Source organism: Argiope bruennichi, chromosome 9 (genome assembly GCF_947563725.1).
Source record: "Argiope bruennichi chromosome 9, qqArgBrue1.1, whole genome shotgun sequence".
NCBI lineage: Eukaryota > Metazoa > Arthropoda > Arachnida > Araneae > Araneidae > Argiope > Argiope bruennichi.
The window spans coordinates 102847399-102868092 of NC_079159.1; the positions used below are offsets into that span (position 1 = coordinate 102847399).

At 31.0% G+C, this 20694-nt stretch overlaps 1 protein-coding gene across 2 annotated transcripts in view; it reads left to right on the top strand.

The window, feature by feature from the left end:
• LOC129984347 (sodium/potassium-transporting ATPase subunit alpha-like) overlaps positions 1-20694 on the top strand; it is a 90769-nt gene that overhangs the window by 58468 nt on the left and 11607 nt on the right. For both annotated transcript variants that reach the window (XM_056094212.1, XM_056094213.1), the window contains exons 13-15: positions 11338-11474; positions 16777-16994; positions 19806-19907. In XM_056094212.1, the coding sequence (XP_055950187.1) occupies positions 11338-11474; positions 16777-16994; positions 19806-19907 (457 nt within the window). The remainder of the gene's footprint in view (positions 1-11337; positions 11475-16776; positions 16995-19805; positions 19908-20694) is intronic.

A 20694-nucleotide genomic window follows, 5' to 3' on the forward strand; every position in this document is an offset into this window, starting at 1 on the left:
CTTGAAAGTAAAAAAAAACAAAACAACAACCTTATTTGGGATTTTTAGTGAATCTAGTCTCAAGCTTAAGTTGAATAGCCCAAAGTGAAACATGCATGATTAAAACTGTTGACAGACATAACATCAACGTTTTACCTGAAAGAAAGTAAGCTTTTTGAAAAGAAGACTGACAAAAGAAAAAAAAGGTCTAAGAAAACGGAAGCATGTAATGAAAACAAAATAACCAAGGTAAAATTATTTAAATTCTTAGTAAACGTAAAATAAATCTTTGAGCGTTTTCTCTCTCGCTCATGAAATCTTGTAGTTTAAATAATAATGAGTAGAAAAAATGCATGCGATTTCAAATCTAAACATGTAATTAAAATTAAAGTTCAATGAAATAAATAAGCCGTTAGTTGGATCTATAGTTATATCTTCTCCTAAAATAAGATGCTTATGAAAAAAAAAAATCTTGCTTCAAAAATTCCAAATTAAACTTTGAATGGAAGAAGATGTTTTTTGTAACACAATCCTTATATATAATTCAGAATCCCTGAATTCCAATGCAGATATAATTAAAATACATTTAATTATTAAAACTGATAAATCAACAACAAAAAATCTGCTTTTTCTCCTAAAAAGCGTCAGAAATTTTTCGATCTCTGCATCATGAAGTTTCTAGCGTTTGCATCCGATAATACTTGATCAATATTTATTAAATTGATAATACTTATAATAAAATACAATTGATAATACTTATAATAAAATACAATTGATAATACTTATAATAAAATACAATTGATAATACTTATAATAAAATACAATTGATAATACTTATTCAATTCAGGCATATAGCTCGATGAAAAAGTTTAGTGAAAGACCGAAAACACGGGAGTTTGGAAAATTATTTAACCAGTTTTTCTAATACTGCTTCAATGTAACATGTTATGACAATACAGGCTGTTCATTCCAATCAGAGCCTAATACATAGATACATAATTCAGTTTGAAGAATATAAATTTCTATGATGTTACGAAAAACCCACTCGATGAGTGTGCAATTAGAAATCCATTCAGCTTAATAACGAATAACGATATTTTATTCGACAAGAAAGCGCAAAAGTAAAGGTAACAAAGCACAGTTGAAGCGTACGTTAAGACATCACGTTTATCAGCTAGGGAAGCAGAAAATTGTTACTAAACTATCGAAACAGCATAAAATACTAAGAGAGAACTTGTTGAAGATGATCATTCTATAGAGATGATTCATTCGATTGACTAATTGTCGCTTTTTTACGTTTTTATAGCCCCCGTGGCAGGATATCGAATATATCTAAAAGATACTACGAATTTCACATTCTTATAAAGACGCCGCCAAAATTCTTGTTTATTCGAGAATTTTCATAGTCGAGAGTCATTGGCCCGTATCCATTCGGTATCCGTTAGAGATATCTGTAAAACTTTCTTCTTTATTATGAGACTAATTTCCCAGGAATGTAAAAGTACAGCTTCATGCTTATAAAATCTGCCGGTTCTATTAATTATATTTGGTGAAAACGCTCTGACATTTTAAATAAATAAAATGTTCGATTCTCCTTTGTCGGAACTAAAAAGTTTCTAATTTCGTTACTTTGGATTAAATATCCTTCACATAGACAATAATGGGCTCATTGAATGGATGATCTTCTTTAACCCTTTCTAAGGCCGTGGGAAGTAGAATCCCACCAAATTTATCAATCTTTGTATGAAATTATGTAGGTTAGCATAAGTTCTAACAATTTTTTTTAGAAAGACAGAAACTTAGATGCTTCAGTTCTTTATCACACACAAAATGATGTGTCTTGGTTTGTCACTCAATTATTAATTAACCAAATTAATTAATTAATCAAAATAAATTTATCTAATAAGCTAAATGAATCCCTTTTCTTATTCTAATGTCAAGCCTAAAAATATTTTAACATAATATGACTAGAAAAAAAATAGCCCTTTATATGGTTTAGACAAATATTGAAATGGTCTAAAATTGTTTGTATATTCTATCTTTTTATCTTCATATGTGATTATAAACATTGCTCTGAATTTCCGAAACATCCTGTATTTATTCTGGTACACATCGTATAAAACTGGATATTTAGCATGTATGTGCTGTTTTACAATACCACAAAAACTAATGTCATTTGGAACAGTTTCATTTGCTCATAATATTATACATAATCTTTAATCCTTATATCTAACACAAACCATTCCCTCCGACAGTACCGGATTTTATTTCTATCTCCTCTTGGCACCATTACGGGCGTCACAAAAGCTCTTTCTTACGAAGAAATCTAACGCGGAGGGAAAAAAAGTGACTCAAAGAAATTAATTTGAGCTTAGCTCTTCCTAACCATGAGTTGGGAAGGAAGAATGAAAAGAATCAATATTGGGGAGAAAATTGATTCGCATAGTTTGCAAAAGAAGAGCACTTTTGGGCTCCCCCGAGGACTAGAGAGCATAATTAAAGAGCTTCTTTAAGAATCTGTTCTTGCCACCGGATCAAGTGCTACCTGGGATGATGGAAAGGGGCGAAACACACCGAGAAATAAAAAGTTGGTCTCGACCGTAACAAGTATTTTTATGGACTGCGATTCGTGCGTTTATGAGGACGGGTGGCCTTTCGGTGTTTCGCCAGGACGGTGATCCTTCTTTAAAGCTGCAGCTAGGAATTTATTACTCTAAGATGGAAATATATAGCAGTCCGCCTGCCGAAGGGCCTGCTTTTTGTGTCTGTGGGGGTTCGGAGAAGGTTTTAATGAGTTCTGTAAAGGATTGGGGATGTTTTATCTATTGCCTAGCATGTGAAGTGTGGAGAGAGAGAAAGTTTAATTTTGAGATTTTGATGAATCAATGCTTTTGAAACTTATCTAAGTTTGAAAAGAAAAAAAAATCCTTTTATATATGTTTGAGAACTTGATAGCTAAGAAATAAAAAGCTAAAATGTTGAAATTAGGAGGATGGTTCTTACACCAAAAATATAGGCTTATAACAAATTTTGAACGGTACTTATTTTATTTTTAATTACAGCCAGGATCTCGTTACGACAAAACTAAGCCGTATAAACAAGGATTATTGTGATTGGCTGTTATGCCTATTAACTATCCAAATTTTTGAATAAGAAAACGTCGGTCAACAAAAGTAAAAAAAAAAAATCTTCAAACTGTTAATAAAAGGTTAGAAATATTTTCCATTTTTTCTTTTTAATATTTTTAAATTTTCAGGGCACTGTAATATTTGTTAAAATTACTATCCATAACGAGTCTTTCTCTGATTTCCTTGGGTTCGTCACATTCTGTTATGTAGTACTAGACTAAGCCTATTTCCCCGCATATACATGTGTTGTCTTGCATCTTTCCGAATCTGTAGATGTATTCAGGAAATCTTCCATGCCCCGATATAATTTGCACTATCATTGGATGAAATATTCTTTTTTTATAATTTTTGGTTCCGGTATGAATTTATACGTTATGCGTCATTTTCTCGACATGATTCACCTATCCTGCCACTGCATAGTCATCTCTCTTCTAATTTCCTTCTGTAACATTTGGAATGATCTTGGGAATACAATATCCATTTGGCCTTTCTGTGCAGCCTTTTTTGCATATTCATCTGCTATGTCGTTTCTGCATGTTCCGATGTGAGCCTTAATCCAGTTTATTCCTCATCCATTTGGTCTCTTTAGCTTTTCTCAAGTTTTCTTTAATGGACGATATTCATTCAAGGGATATCTATCTGCTTGTCCATTTGTATGCAAATAAGCTTCATTAAGCAACGTAACAAGTTAAGAGATAAATTCTTGTATATATTTTAACAATGGAATTGTAGACATTTATTAAACATTGAATGAAATACATTTAAAGAATAAACAATTGTCGATTTCTATATCCGTGTATTTCTAAGCATGACCACAAGAAAATGCAGTGACATAAATAAATAAAATTTGGTATGGACTTTTGACCCTAAATTATTTTTTATCTGATGAAAATAAAAAAATTTTAATGATTTTTTCTTCATTTGATTTTTAGAAATATAAATCTTAAAAAAATATATATTATTTGATTTTAAGAGGCAGTGGAATTCAAAAAGTCGTTCGCTAATTTTCCGACATATTTTGATTAAACTAATGAGAATAGTCTCCCAAAACTTTCTTGTATATTTTCTATTAAAGGTATTATCCCCAATGCATAAAATTATGGATCTTTAGTGCCTTGTCATCACGAGTATGAAATTAAGTACTAAATTTCATACCAGTACAAAATTTCATAATAAGTATGAAATTTTGATCTTTGGCTTGAATTTTGACTCGGAATCTATCATGCGATCTCTGACAGTCTTTTTGTTTTTGTTTTTTGGCGTTTAAGACACAGTATCCGAGAATGCAATTTGTATTAGGTATTTTTAAATATCTTTGCTAATTAGGTATTTTTTTCTTTAACAATCTTAGGTAATTAGATATCTCTTTTTTACCTATTAAAGCCAAAATTTGACCTTTAATTAGAATTGTAGTCCCAAGAATCATGTACAAATTTTATTTATTTAATCATTGCGTTTATGAATTATTGCATTTATATGCATGAGGAAGTACAGACCGACTGACGGTCAACACTTTGACGGTTCAAAATTCGAGAAGAAACTATATTTTAAACGCTAAACTAGTGTACCAAATTTTATGTATTTAGCTCTTAATGTTTCGTAGTTATTGAATTAAATTGAATAGCCAGACAGATTGACTTCCTCTGAATCTCTGAATCTAAAAATTGCTAGCAATCATAAAATTCGTTTAAAACTTCCTCGTTTCGTAAAGTTCGTTAAAAATTGCTAGAAATCATAAAATTTGATTTTCAGTCCGTTTACCAAATTTCATCCGTCTGACTCAAAGCACTTTTTAAGCTATCACATTCACAGATAATGTGACAGGAATAATTCTGAATATGTGTCTACCGGATTCATGGTGGTATGAAACATGAGGATTCCACAAAATCTTTAGTTTGCAGTTTTTGACTATTACAGTACTTTCTCTTTACGTGCTTCGTGTATTATAAAGCAGAAAAAAAAAGATTTTTGTTTAGGCATGGGATCTTTTATTTCTTCATCATGATTATACTGTTTTCTGAATCTTACTGCAGATGAAAAGTATTTACTTTAAAAATAGCTATTTTCTTTCTAGACGTAATTTTATTGTTTTGGGAATGAAAATAATGATTCCTAGAGAAAAGTAAAGCCTCTTATGCTGTAAACAAAGAGATTGTTTTCCCGTTTGTAGTTTTGTTTACCATCTGATGTTTAAAGTAGAACTTTCAATTCAAACATCAGAATCTTTCCCTTTCTTCTCTTGAATAAACCTGATCAATATTTAAAATTCCTTTCGATTTCTTCTTTAGCGAACAATTCCCTTTCTGAAAATATTTTCATTTCCCTTAGAAACACCGTTCGAGAACTGGCATGAAGAAGAAAAAAACTCTATTTTTATTTTTAGTTTTTAATTCTTGGGGAGTTGAGAAGCAAAACAAGAACGAGACAAAAACCAGATTTGCATAGTTTTCAACTTGAAATAGCAGATGTTTTTCCTTTTTTATCGCTTTTTTTCCCTCTTTTCTTTTTGTTTCGACGATTCCTAAGAGTGCATATTTTTAGAAATTTTGATGTTAGCTCGCATTTTTTTAAAAAATTAATGCCGTATTGTTCCAAAGGTTCGTTCGTCTCTGCATTTTATTTAGATGTATTCCAATTGTAACGATTTATAAATAAAAGTCGACTTGAACGAAAAGTTAAAATCTTTTGTTTGCTCTTTCAATTTGATGTTATTTTGTTGTTGGACACTTGTTTGGTTTGATGGAAACTGAAAAGTTTATTGTTAATATTCTCGAAAAAGTAATTTCATTCACATTAGGTTTTATTTAAAACTCGATGACTGAACTTCTTTCGCATTTTAGCAAAGGCAATTCTTACAAATAATTAAAAAGTTAATTACTACAGTTTTGCAATTCAAAAAATTTTAAACAAAAAAAAATGTATTATTCAAAATATATTTGAAATTAAAGTGTTATTAAAATGTTACAAAATGGAATGAAATAAAATAAAAGACGTTTCTCTGAAAAAAAGAAAAATAAATACGATTATGTTTAAAAATTTCTCAAATGTATTTTATTATAGAAGAATGAAAACAGATAGCACCTTTTTATTTAATATTCTCCGTGCTATTATGCATCTTTGCAATCTATCTTATAAAGAGGCAGATTGCTTTAATTTTGCATTGTCATCTCCGCTAATGCCTTCGTTGATGTACTTCTTTGGAACTCGGAGATCGTTGCCTCCGAAGCAAATTCTTCATCTGGTGGAAAAGGTCACATGAAGAGATATAAGAGAAATAAGAAGGTTATGGATACATAGACTTCTATGTATCTTCTATGTATGTATATTGCGATGCTTTCCTGCTTCTTCTTGCAATGCTTTGCAGATGAAGACAAGAAGGGGCAAGATATCACGATTCCACCACGATAAGGTAATTTCCCTCATCTTATCATGACTGAAATCTACGATACCTAGCGATGAGAAATTTTGAATGTCTGTAATCATGAGCAACGAACTTTCTTTGCAGTCATAATTGCTGACGTAATACGCGTGTTTTACTTCAGTGGTGGAAAATTGAGGTTGAAGGTTTCTGTTTAATATCTGTGTAATTAATTTGAAGTTGGTACTTAGTTACAGTATCGAGAAAGTTCAAAAACAGATGAATCAGACAATTATGTTTTAATGTCTTGAGATTAAACTCGATTTGGATGGTTAATACACATAATAAATAGACAAGTGTAAAGGTATTAACTAAATGGCTTTAGTTTTTGTCTCAATTTGTTGCATAAAAATACTTTTGTGGGGAAGTCATGAATATATGCATAAGAAATTTAATTGAAACATAATTAATATTCATCGCGAATCAGCTGGTCACTAAAAGCGGCTGTTTTCCAATAATAAATAGACTTGTTTTAATGTCCACCATATGACATTTGGCAACTGTTAAAAACCTGCTAACGTGCCAGAAATGAATGTGCCCTATTGGCACTTTGCCCATTTATGAAAGTAGTATTTTTGGGCAGATTCATGAGTGAAAACGGTTTTTTAATAAGAATTTATGTTCACTCCGAATTCATATTCCGAAACAATTACCCATCGTTCTCTGAACGCGTTCATCGCATACTAATTGGATCAGAAGCGGAAATGCGGACGACAAAAACACTCCGAGAGAGATGTAAATTCCATGTTTTCATAACTCATTAGGGAAAGTAGAAATCGATGTAAAGCAGCGAATCTTTTCGATTTTAGTATTTCATCAAGGAGGATGTGTAGGTGATGGATGGTGGCACAGTTATTAGTTTTTTTTAATAATGAATTGTTGTATTTTTGAATACTTCAGCTGTAATGAAGAAAATATAATTTATTGCTATGATCTAAAATATTTTTAATTTTGTAAATGTAATGTATTATAATAATCTATTTCAATGAAGAAATAAGAAAGGGCTTTCCCTCTTTTCGAAGCAAGCAATTTGTGGCTCTCTGGTTTATTGAAATGCACACATAGCAATACAATCAGACTAAAATGTTCTGGGCGTCCTGGGTTCGAGTCCCGGTACGGGCATGGTTGTTCTTCCTCCGTTCTATCTGTGAGATGTGTGAATGTACCCCCCTGTAAAAAGGGGTTGTGCAAGCGAACGAGATGTGTGAGTAGCTAAGACGTACTCTTGGACCTAGTTGGCGCTACTAAAACAAGAGACGCTGCCTTGGTTTAAAATTGCTAACTTCGTCAGCGAGCTTGTGCATGGCAAGTGCCATTATAAACAACAATATCAGACTAAAAGATAAACTGTCTACAGGCTGATTGTTTTAGCATAACAGCAACGAAATTGAACTTTAGTAACTGAATGGTAATAATAATTGCTTCACTCCAATATAGTGCTAAAACACGTAAAGAAAAGACTGGATCTGAATATGCATATGGATATCGCACTTGTGTGAAAAATGTCATACAAAAGTAAAATAAAACATCCGGTCATGAGATCGATTTTAGGATGATAGCCATGAGAGGGCAATTGAAATGCCAAAATCAACAGCAGTTTCAAAAAGAAAAATTCACACTCCAGCAACTTTTTTTTTTCCAGATATCCTGGATTTTTTTTATCTATCAGATGCATTTGAATTTATAATGATTTTAAAATTATAGTTCTTTTCTATCACAAGTTAGGAAGTTATTCCGCCTCTGCTGCTGAAAAAAAGGAATTTTTGTTTTGGTTTTAATAATAATAAAAAAAACCCAACTAAATCTTAATTTTAAAGTACCCGAAAGTGGAATTCTGACAATCAGGATCGCTGAAAATCTAACGCAGACTCTTACTTTACTGGTTAGGTTGGAGATCTTTTAAATCGCATACTGTTTAAACTAAATAATTTTGAAATGAAAAAAAAACCTAATAAAAGAGAATAATCAAATTTATCATTAAAGTCAGACTACTTATTTAGTTATTATTAATGTCTCATTTTGAAGCAACACGAGTTTTTCTATTGTTTGACAAAAAAAAAAAAGTCTAAGAATTCCAGACCAAGAAAGAGATGCCTTGATTTTTCATAAAAAGTCTTTTGAATGCTACGACTTTGCCCATTTACAAAGCTTTTTTTAAAAGCTAACCGTCCCCCCATTTTTTTTTTTTTTTTGGTTTAGATGTTAATCATGGGTTGGTTCCTACCTCGATTAGCAATAATGTTTCTGTTAAATATCGTCTTTGTACTGTTAATGTTGATACTTGTGAGATATTTAAACAAATGATATGATCTATGATGAACTAAATTTCTATCATTTTCAGTTTTATGAAGTCTGCTCCTGTTTAAATAATTGAGCTCAGCTAATCACTTAATAGAATAATATCAACAAAATAATTATTAATTGAAGTCAATTATTAGGGAAAGTTAAAATTCTCCCCTGTTTATTTAATTTATTATCGTTGAATACAAAACTTACCCATCTTTATTTGGTTCATCTTTTATTTAGAGATAAAAGATATAATAAACAGAGACATAATTCACAATGTATGGCAATTTTAATGAATAAAGAGAATGTTTAATTTAGTATATCTGATATTTTAACAGTTAAACATTAGTTCAGCATATTAAGAGCAAAATCTGGGCTGGGTAAATGAAATTAATCCACTGGAATAAATAGCATTTGAATAACATTTTTCGAATGTATTATGCCAGAAAATATATTCATAAATTTTTAAAGTGGATACATATTTGTGGAATGTTATTTATTATGTAAATTAAAAAGTATATTTACATTAAGAAATATAGTAAAGAAGACAACATTAAGAAACATAGTAAAAGTATTTTCGATCTATTATCTATCCAAATTTTCCGGCGATTATGTTCACGAATTGTATTTACTTTTAGCAGTTATTTAAGAAAAGATAGTCACTGAAATATTTGAATGATTGTGAACAAATAGAGATTATGATTGCCAGAAGTGGAAAATTTACCGTAATTGATACCTTTTAAAGTAATGTGCTCGTTTAAATATACATTGAACCTTTTTAAATTTTATTTAAATTTGATTTTAACTGAGTGCAAGTATGTTTTTAGGATTTTTTAAAAATATTTTAATGTGATTGTTTTTATAAAGCAAACACATCAAAGGTCTTCTAATGATGCATTCTTCAAAGCGGTTGTAGTTGTTGTTGCTGATGCTTATCCTCCTTGGATTGAACACCGATTCATACCAAATCCTTATCGGGGAAAGAGGAGTGAGTGCAGTAGTTTCTGAGGGTAAAGAACCCTGAGCACCCGAGGGCAGAAGTCTGACTTTAGCTCATATGAAGATGACACTCACATACTTGTTTGCACAAACGCCTTTTTCAATGGGACTCTTTCACACTCTTCACACATAGAACACAGGGTAAAGAACAACCATGTCCGAACCAGGACTCGAACCCGGGACCCTATAACACGGAGAAGACGCGCTACCCCTAAGCCAGGACGCCGGAATTCTTCAAAGCAGCATCAAAGGAGTGAAATTTTATTTTAAAACATCCAAGAGAAGTAGGAACAACTATGTAACACCGAAACCTCCTTGGTTGGTTGAAGGAGAGCGAAACGATCATAAAAAATGAATCGGCAATATTTTGCATTCAGATAGTAAGTCCACATAAAGGTACTGTATTCGCAGAATGCGTCATATTTATTCCATAAGGTGCCGATGGAAATTCCCATTGATTTTATGATATGGTATACCTGTCTGGTTGAATGCTATTCCGCACACAATTATTCCGTTGTCGTTATTTCATCTACACTCAAGACGCATACTCACCATCCAGGCATTCATAAATGATGCCTGCTCGCATTCTAAATATAAGATATTAATAGGGAAATCCTGTCACAAATAGCACCCTCTAATTCCTGCGATTTATGTTTACGGTTATATATTCCCAAGTGATTTTGGCTTACTTTTGTTATCAGAAATCTTCTTTGAAAATTTATAAAATATATGTTGCTCAATAGATTGGAATTAGGCCAGTTGTATATAATAAATTACGTTCGCTTATATACATTTGGGAATAGTGGATCTAATTTTATCTCGAGGTCAAATGAATTTACCTTCATCTTCTGTTTTGCCAACAGGAATTTATTATTTTGTTATTATTATTATTATGTTATTCCACGGGTACTTCAAAGAATATAATTACTGATTAAAAATAACTACTCAGAACAAAGTTATATCTTAGTTATTATGCGTACATTAAAAATGTTAAATATTATTAAAATGTCAAATACGAAAAATGCAACAATCTGACTTTGTACATTTCATACGTCTTACATCTTTTAGAGCCGGCGTCCTGGCATAGGGGTAGCGCTTCTTCCCCGTGATCTGGGCGTCCTGGGTTCGAGTCCCAGTTCGGGCATGGTTGTTCTTCAACTGTTCTATATGTGAAATGCGTGAATGTGCCCCCCTGTAAAAAGGGGTTGTGCAAGCGAATGTGATGCGTGAGTAGCTAAGACGTACTCTTGGCCCTAGTTGGCGCTACTGAAAACAAGAGACACTCCCTTGGCTTAAAATCTCTGACTTCGTCAGCGAGCTTGTCTATGGCAAGTGCCATTATAAACAACAACATCTTTTAGAGGTTGTTGTAATGACACAAGTGAATAATTCGAAAACTAAATTTTTTGTTTGTTTGGGGCGGGGGAGGACATGGGCTATTTGATATATCCTGTAAAAGGTATCCATAGATTGAAATATCTGTTAAAATGTGATCTTCTTTTAGAAAACTGAATTTTATTTTTGCAGGTTATTATGGTGACTGGTGATCATCCCATCACAGCCAAAGCTATCGCCAAAGCAGTAGGAATCATTTCAGAAGGCAATGAAACGGTTGAAGACATAGCTGATCGAATGGGTATTTCTGTTGAAGATGTCAACGCGAGGTAAGTAAAGTAAAATAGAAAACCACCATGAAAGGGTGTTGGTGAAATTAATTAGTTTCGCCAACACCAGGCCACTAGTTTAGAAATGGATTATCAAGTTTGCTCAAGACAATTTAAGCCGTAGTATTTATTTTATTTTATTTTTAAGATTTTGAAAATACCCAGGCTGTTGATAGTTAGGATTTCATGTTGCTACGACCACATTCGGCAATGCTGCGCTAAACTAGTGGGTGAAATTACAAGCAAATGTTAAACCAAAATTAGAAATAAATATTAAATTTAAATGCAAAAATGGAACAAAAAATAAAGCAATGAAGAATCCGGCCTGAAGACTTTTTCAAGGATAACTCTCAGGTAGGGATTCAAACCGGAATTTTTTCTGTGAGGGATCTGACTTTCGTCCAAGTATTGACCCCTAGTGACTCGAAAATCCCAAGAAATTGATGTTTTTGAAGATAAGAATAAATACCATGAAATCAAAGACAATAAATTACACATTAATAAGCAAAATATTATTTCAAAACTTAAATCTCAAGCAAGATTACAACAAAATTGAATCAAACCAAACTACAATAAGACCATCAAATTCATAAAACCGAAAAATATCAATAAATATAAAATATAAAGTTAAGAAAATACCAGTTGAAAGCAAATGTTAAAGTCATAAAAATGAAATGCAGCAGGTTAAGAAAATGTTTATTTTTCACACTAATATAAAATCAAGGAACCACAATTGTACCATTTCTGGTATTTAAATGAAATAAGAAACTAATTGCTATGTAAATTGAAACGTTTTGGAGTAAGGTATTGCCCTATCAAATCACAGTTGTTTGATTATTTATTGTACATCAAAAAAATTAAACGATGGCGTTTGGAAAAAAGAATATTTATAATGAATACACACCGCTTCACTTAGAAACAAGATGACAATTTATAAGAGCATACAGATAAAACATGGATGAATATAAAACCAACCATGTGCATACTCGACATCGCTAAACAATTAAAAAGAAAAAAATAGGAATAATAGGATTAACTCCTTCGCATACAAGGACGAGTCTCATTTGCGCACCGAATCACTGAATTTTTTATTTTAAATCTGAAATTAAGTAAAAATATTAAGAGATTTGAAATTCAAAGAACCTTTAGAAATGCCTCAATATCCCAAATGCCCTTAAGAATTAAAAGAATAATAAAAATCCCAAATAGTCATCTAACAGGGGGGTGTTAAGTAAATTCGTAGGTCTAGAGATTCACTTAAAAAAGCATGCCTATAAATATGAGTACTAGAAAATGAATTAATACAGGCTATCCAAAAATAGTACACCCTTTTTATTAGTTATTATTAAGTTTGAAAAACAATATTCCTAACAATTTAATAAAGTTTTTGAATGTTTTTTTTCGCTGTCTGGATTTCACATAGTACAAAAGAGATTTATTGAGATCGAAATATTTTCATTTACAGAGAATATTATATGAAATGTTATTTAATTTCAAAATTACAATCCCAATCGATTTTCAAAGCTGAATTATCATAACTGAATAGATATTTTCCTCGTTACGATGCAACTTTGTCCATATTTAATCGATCTCAAATGTTTCCACCCATGCAACGAGAGTCCATTCTGAGAGGCAACATTCGAATATGTTTCTCAGAGAAAGCTGGGAAAATATTTACGGATCAATTTGCAGGGGCATTAACCATTATCGGAGAGCAGATCCATATTCAGGCTTAGCAAATTTGTATTATCAGCGACGAGTAGAGCTGACATTAAATGAATCATCGATGATATCTATCGCGAGCAGTGCTCTGTAAATGCGTAAAGTAAGCGATTCGTCATCATTAACATGCCATGATATCTCTGAAATTGTGAATTATCAATCAGTTATCAATGGAGGTGAGAAAAGGAAATGGAAAGTGAAATACTTTTTTTATTTTCTCGTATACGAAGTATTTAATCGTCAAAAAATTCGAGTTTGAGATTTTAAGGAATATTTATGTTTCAGACCTCTTTGAGATCAGGAAACAATTTTTTTGGAAAATGTCCTTCTGTCTGTCTATCTGTGGCAAAAATAACTCAAAAACGCTTTGAGCTAGATGGCTGAAATTTTGTATACGGCCTTGACACCTAATCTTCAGATTTCTATCGAATTTCGAGCAAAATCCACTATTAGGAAGTCTGTCTGACTGTGCGCTATTCGAATATAAGTTAACATGACAACTATAAAACGAGGGGAGCTAAATAGATAAAATTCGGCACATCAATATATCTAAAAGCGCATTTTTGGCACTTTGCCAGTCTTGCTGCGTGTGAATATGATAATTCAGAAATGCTTTGAGCTAAATCGAATGAAATTTGGTGTATAGACTTACGACCAATTTGGAGAATTTTGCACATTTTCAACGGAAGCCATTCATAGAAAGTCGGTTTGACTGGTTATTTGAGGGCAAAAGAAATTTAGTAATTGTAAAATGCAAAAAGCTAGATTGATAAAACGTGGAAGAGATTTAAGATTTAACATATGGATTCCTATAAAATTCGGAATCAAATTAATCAAACAGTTGATCATGTATCGATTTGTACTTTCGCATGCATATGAACGCAATAACTTATAAATCAATTACTTTAATATAACATGTGATCTTGTAATTACAACAGTAGTTCCATGTCAAATTTTGATTTCTATAGACTGGTAAAAAAGAAGCAAATGCATGCATATTCTGTAAAATGCTAGATTCACGTCAAAGATTTATATTTCATAACTAGTGTTTGCAAATGTCATGCAAGATATTCGCGACTTTATCCAAAATGTATAATTTTATATAGTGAAAAAGACATGAGATTTTTATTGAATAGCACGCTGAAAAGTTTCGTAGAGACCACTACTGCTTTCGAAGAAAGGGGCAAACATATTTTTTTTTTAGCCAAAAATAAAATGATAAAAACAGTTTTTAATTCAGAAAGAGAAATGCTTTAAAAAAATATATATATTTCATACTAGATTTTATAAAATTTATTTATAATGCAAGACAGGGAGAAAAACTAGCAACAACATCTTACAATCTGTTCTTTTGACCCCCATCAGTTAATTAGAGGCCTTCTTTCCAATGGGTTCAAAAGTTTCAATTTTTTATTGATGTCTAGGATAACCAAAAAAACGTAGAGCCGATGCCCAAAGAGTAATTATAAATAAGAAAATAAAAATGAGTATCACAGAGAGAAATTTTTATGAAGCTGCCGATCAATGCGAACCAAGAAATGAAAATTTGTTTCTGCGTTTTTATAGCCTGTAGTTACTGAATTACGTATTAGTTACTGAATACGTAATTCAGATAATGAATTTCTCGATCTACTTGATTAAATTTATGTGTTAAAAATACTAAAATTATGCTTCTTTTATTTCTCATAGGGCAGGCAATAATAAGTTGTTTTATTATTATCCGATTTTTAATATGTTGGGTATTTAGACACTTAGTTTGTAAGAAATAATTGCATAGAGATTATCATGATGTCCAATTTATGCTATAGATTCAGAAGATTATTTTTATTTGTAATAGTTAGGACCTTTTTTTTCTATCCTTATAATTTATAACGCGATAAAATGGCAACTGTGAGGTGGCATGCTTTAATGCCAGCCACATATCTGGATTTGAATACATGATGACCGATTTAGGGTCGCCCATATGCGAATTTTATTGTCTTGTCTCATGTATAGAATTCCTATAAAATACGTCTTCATATGTATTTCATAGGAACATACGCTGGAAGAAATAAACGTGTTGCAGTTATTTAGTGACATGAAATAAATTTATATTTCTTTAATTAATTTACATTAATACTAATCTTGTCATTTTCAAATTTGACACTTCATTGTCAAAATCAATGTGACGAATAATTTAATTAAGCGTCAAACTGTTTATCTTAATTTAATCATGCTTTAAAGACGAAAAATAAGACAGTGGTAACTCGATGTAAATGCCTTTACCAGTGACAGGAAGGAAGTGAAAGGCGAAACTGAAAGGGCGGCGAAATATTCTCAGGAACTAATTTCCTTCTTACAAAAAAATGGGCAGAAAAAGTTTAAGCAAGTTAAAATATCGATCTTAGGAAAGAAAAACCATTTTGGAAATATTGCAGTCAAGATTTAATGCTTATCATTTGATTTTAATTAAACTCGTGTAAAGTAATAAAACAATTTAGAAATTAAAAAAATGGAATTCTTATAAAATAAAAAGAAAAGAATTCTTATCCGAAACTGATGTAAAGATAAGATAGAATGAAAGTTAGGAAAAATTCTGGAATTCTATCTTCATAACAGAGTTGTTAAGAGTTGTTTTCTTCATTATGAAAAATTTAAACGAATTTAAATGGGAGAAGAACCAAATCTATTTAAATAATTTTATTATCACCGTTGATAGTTGCTTTCTTACCAAATGTGTTTTTTTTAAATGGTTTAACAAACATTTCTATACAAAATGAATTTAACCTAATCTGTTAAACGAAAAGGGGTCATTGAACCATCTATATGGATCATAAAATACTATAGAAGCCTGTCCTCTATTCACCTCTCGCAGGTTAATAGCATTAAAATAAATATGCTACAAATCGCAAAATATATAGAAATTTGAAATTAATTTTTTTCTGAAAATTTAAAATTTTTAAAAGTTATAAAGTTTGCAAAATAAACAACAACCCTATTCTATCATTCGAAAGTTGAGGGAACGAATGAGTTTTTGATAAATTTGACAGATTATAGCAAAAAAGATGTTTGTGATATTCAATATTAAAGATTTTGGAGAAATTTGGATGTTGCGTTTCGCCAAGATTTTGGCGAGTGTAGCTTGACTTTAAAATCCAGGTGAAAAGGGTATTATTCTATAATCTTTTTCTTAATATTTCAAAATATTGTCTTATTCTACTTGTAAATATGAGCTTATTCTACGTATTTGCCCTCAATAATACATGTTCAGATACTTTTCTGACCACATGAGCACCATCAGATGTCCCTATACATTCATAGACTTTTTGTTAGTGAGATATGGTATGTGCTAGAGCGAAAGTAAGCATTTTCCATTTGAGCAGTATTTGAGAAAAACAATGTAAAAATGATTCTGAATCCTGAAAGATAAAAATATGAACATACACGGGCATACATTTCGTGTATGTATATTTATGGTCAGAACTAATTCTTGACTACAAAGCGAATTCAAAGTTTATACAATAGGAGATCGCGTAGCAACCACACGTTATAAGTTTTTCTGGTTGACCTTTTTTTTTTTTTTTTTTTAATATTTTTTTAGGGAAGCGAAAGCTGCTGTTGTACATGGTTCCGAGCTACGTGACATGACTGCAGCCGATCTGGACATGCTTTTGACTCAGCACACCGAAATCGTGTTTGCCAGGACATCCCCTCAGCAGAAGTTGATCATCGTGGAAGGATGCCAGAGACAAGGACACATAGTGGCGGTCACAGGCGACGGTGTCAATGATTCTCCAGCGTTGAAGAAAGCTGATATAGGTAAGGGTTTAAAGCAGAGCAAAAATCACGAACATAAAATATTGCTAATTATTGGTTAGTATATTCAAATAAGATAAATGAATATTCTATCTGAAATGACTAAGCCTTAGTGAGTATCAGAAAGATCAATTAGATCTCAAAATTTTTCCATTTTTGAACTATTTCGAAAATTTTCAGAGCTCCATCTCACTTCTACATATTTCGATGACTCCCGAAGCAAATTAAATAATGAAATAAAGTATTAATAAATGCCGATAATATCAATAAATGCTAGAATTATATTGTACAATATTGCAGCATTTTGAACAATGAATCAAATTATACTGAGGGTATAGTTCTGTATAATTTTATATTTGGGAAACTTGTGCTACTTTGGAAAAACATCAACGAAATTAATTTAAAATAAATATTCTTCAAATTTAAGCATTTAGAAAGCAAACTAGAAATAAAATCACAAATTCTTTTTTAAAAGAAAATTTTAAATAAAGTAATTTCTCTTTTTCTATTCATTCGAAGATGAGGTCTGTTAGTTCTTTGATCGCATATAGAGTGCACTTCTTTTCCTTATTTCTTCTCACTAGCTAGAAAGTTATTTGTCACTCTAAGGTTGATGTAAAAGGAGGTGAAAGTGAAACAACATGCTAAGTAGTTCGAAATTAAGTAGATAAATTACCTAACTAAAGTAAAATGAAATTATTATACCTTAGTGTACTACTATTGTATTAACCTGCACAAAAAAAGCAAATTATACTGTTCCTGTATTCGTACTATTCATAAGAAAAAAATAACAATTAAATATTTCCAGTTAAGGTGATAACCAGATTTAATTCTCTCATTATATTAAAAAAAGCGAAACAAGCTGTTACTTTCCAACTTGCTACTAAAGAAAACGTCAAAGCTTATACAACATTAACCATTGTTCCAGATCATTTTCACATGTTTTTTTTTTATTTATATCAACATAAAAAATAATTTTAAGTATGCAATTATTTCCTAACACATAAACGAAGGAAAAAAAATCATTATTATAATCATTCTTATCTGAAATAAAGAAAACAACATGATTAACATAATTATTTTTTAAGCGCCTCCAGAAATATTGCGAGTTTTGGATAACCCTCCCTGTTTATGAGCTCATTCTTGGCGGGAAGTATTCTCCCTCCACCCCCTCTTTCTGCGTCAATAAAAATGAAATCGTCGCCTGCACTTGACAGCACTTTCTTCACAGCTGTTGAATTATTCAAGGATTTCTATCGGAGCTTTAATCTCTATTTATGTTCATAACCAGAAGATGACCATTAGTTTGCGTTTGAGAAGCTTCTTTGTTGCTTGGGTTCATGTGGGACGCAATGAGCCGTTGTCAGATAAATATGTGTTTTAATTCGTATTGTTTTCTACTTCTTTGAAAGAATTTAATTTAAAATGTCTTGTTACTCTATTTTATATGAGGTCAAATGTTGTTTTCTAAAGGATGGCTTAAATAAGTTTAAATAGTTGTTTTGGAATTAAAATTATAAATTAAACAGCCTGTTGCACAATATTGGACAATAATGTGCGATACTATATTGTTCGATATTCAACGATATTATACAATATTATAAATATTGTTTAATATCAGATGATTTTGTATAATCTATGTGTGCTGCTATGGAGTATATATATATATATGCTAATTTATATACATTACTTTTCTTAGCATGATTTATTGTTGTAATACTTTGAAGCTTCAAGAAGAATATTTTTGCTATCATAAAAAAGCATTCTCATTTATATTTACCACTTTGACATACACTTAGTTGCATAAATCAAAAAAATTAATAATGTTGTAATGAATTAAAAAAACCTCTTTAATTAAACTACTTTCGCCCAAAATATAAGAAGAATAAATTTAAATTTAGGTGAAATATAATGTAAACAAATATTGAAAATTTTATATGAGATATAGTTTTAGTTCGCCTTACAATGAAAGTTCGAAAATAAAGTATGATACAAACATTAATTGTAGCCAAGGAAATCAATGGCAACATCGTCAGACAGAAAGAAAATTAACAATACTACTTCATATCATGAAACGCTATTCAGTGTCTTCAAATCCATGTTAAGATACTAAGACTAATAGCAGAAAAAAGGGAAAATAAACCAAGCATTGAAAAAAAAATTCAAACTGACTGTGTAGTACTCAAGATGCTTTCAAATTCACGTTAAGAGAGCCTTAATGCGCTTTGAATAAGAAGGCATGAAAAACAAAAACCTTACGTGTCCTCTAGAACCTTTAAAGAACCTTCAGATCTGTCTATTAACTAATGTATCCAAAATAAATCAATATATATATATATATATTATATCAATAAAAAAAAATTATCAAAATTCATTGATATCATCCGTATGGGGAGTTGGGAAAACGAAAAGTTATAAAAAAAGTGACGAAACCCTATTGATTTTTCATCAACTTTACACATTTTCTCTATACGTTTATCACAGTGTATGCAAAATTTTTAAATAATCAAGATATTTTAATACCAGAAATATTCTCTTAAATGTCTTTTAATTTTTGTTACTTTCTATTCTCTTTCCACCCGTTCTTTCGTAACAAATGGTATTCCAGTTTTGGACAAATATAGAAAAAGATATTTATAGTTTTGAAAAAATGTGAATAACATAATATCATTTTTGTGCGCTGTTCAATAAATCGATATCTTACATTTTATTTCAGAAATAGTGAAAAACTAAATCTTTTTTTAACCATTAGGATTTAACTTTTTTGGAACAATGTTGTATTTTCTGAGCCCCATTTGTGAATTTCTCTTTCAGGTGTCGCCATGGGCATAGCCGGTAGTGATGTGAGCAAACAAGCTGCTGATATGATTCTCTTGGACGATAACTTCGCTTCCATCGTCACTGGAGTAGAAGAAGGTAAGAAATGTCAGAGAAGAGCTTATAGAAATTCTTAGAGCTTAAAGAAAATTATATTTAAAAGTTTCAGTATTTAGGGTGCAATTTCTTTTACTCTGTCCAGATTTGTGAAAAGAAGAAAATCTGAGATTCATTTGCATTATGTCGCATCAACATGAAAAGGAAAAGTAAAATATAAAATGCTCAAATCAGTTTAATATCGATAGCATAAAAAAGATGGCGTAATGTGTAGAAACTCTTTTCGATGCAGACTGTTACTGCTATGTGACATTTTTCAACTCTTATTGAATTCTGTAGATAAATAAAGAAATGTCATCCAGTTTGACGAAAAATGCTTTTTTGACGCCTTAGAGTCAATGACTTCTTAAATTCTAAGACATTACTGTAATAATTTGCAGTTAGTCGGTATAGAGAGGTGAAAAAATGAATATAATTCAATTTGGAAATGAAATTCTTAAATAATTTGATTTCAAAATTGAATACATTAATCAAAACTCATAATCTGGTACGGGATTACTATCATTTCCACAATTGGGTCACTTTTTTGAAAAGCAATCTACAGCAGATGTTCATGACGGGATTTACAAAATGAAAGTTTACCAAATGAAATTTTAAGCAGCAAAAGCTTATACAAGATACAGCTCTAATTTTTATAAGTATATGAATAAAATTGTTACTTCAGTAACATTCTGCAGGCAACAGAATTAACAGTTGACATTTGCCCATTTCTTGGCCTCTTCAATCAAAAGTTTCAAAGGAAACTTTAATTTACCAACGCAGATAATAA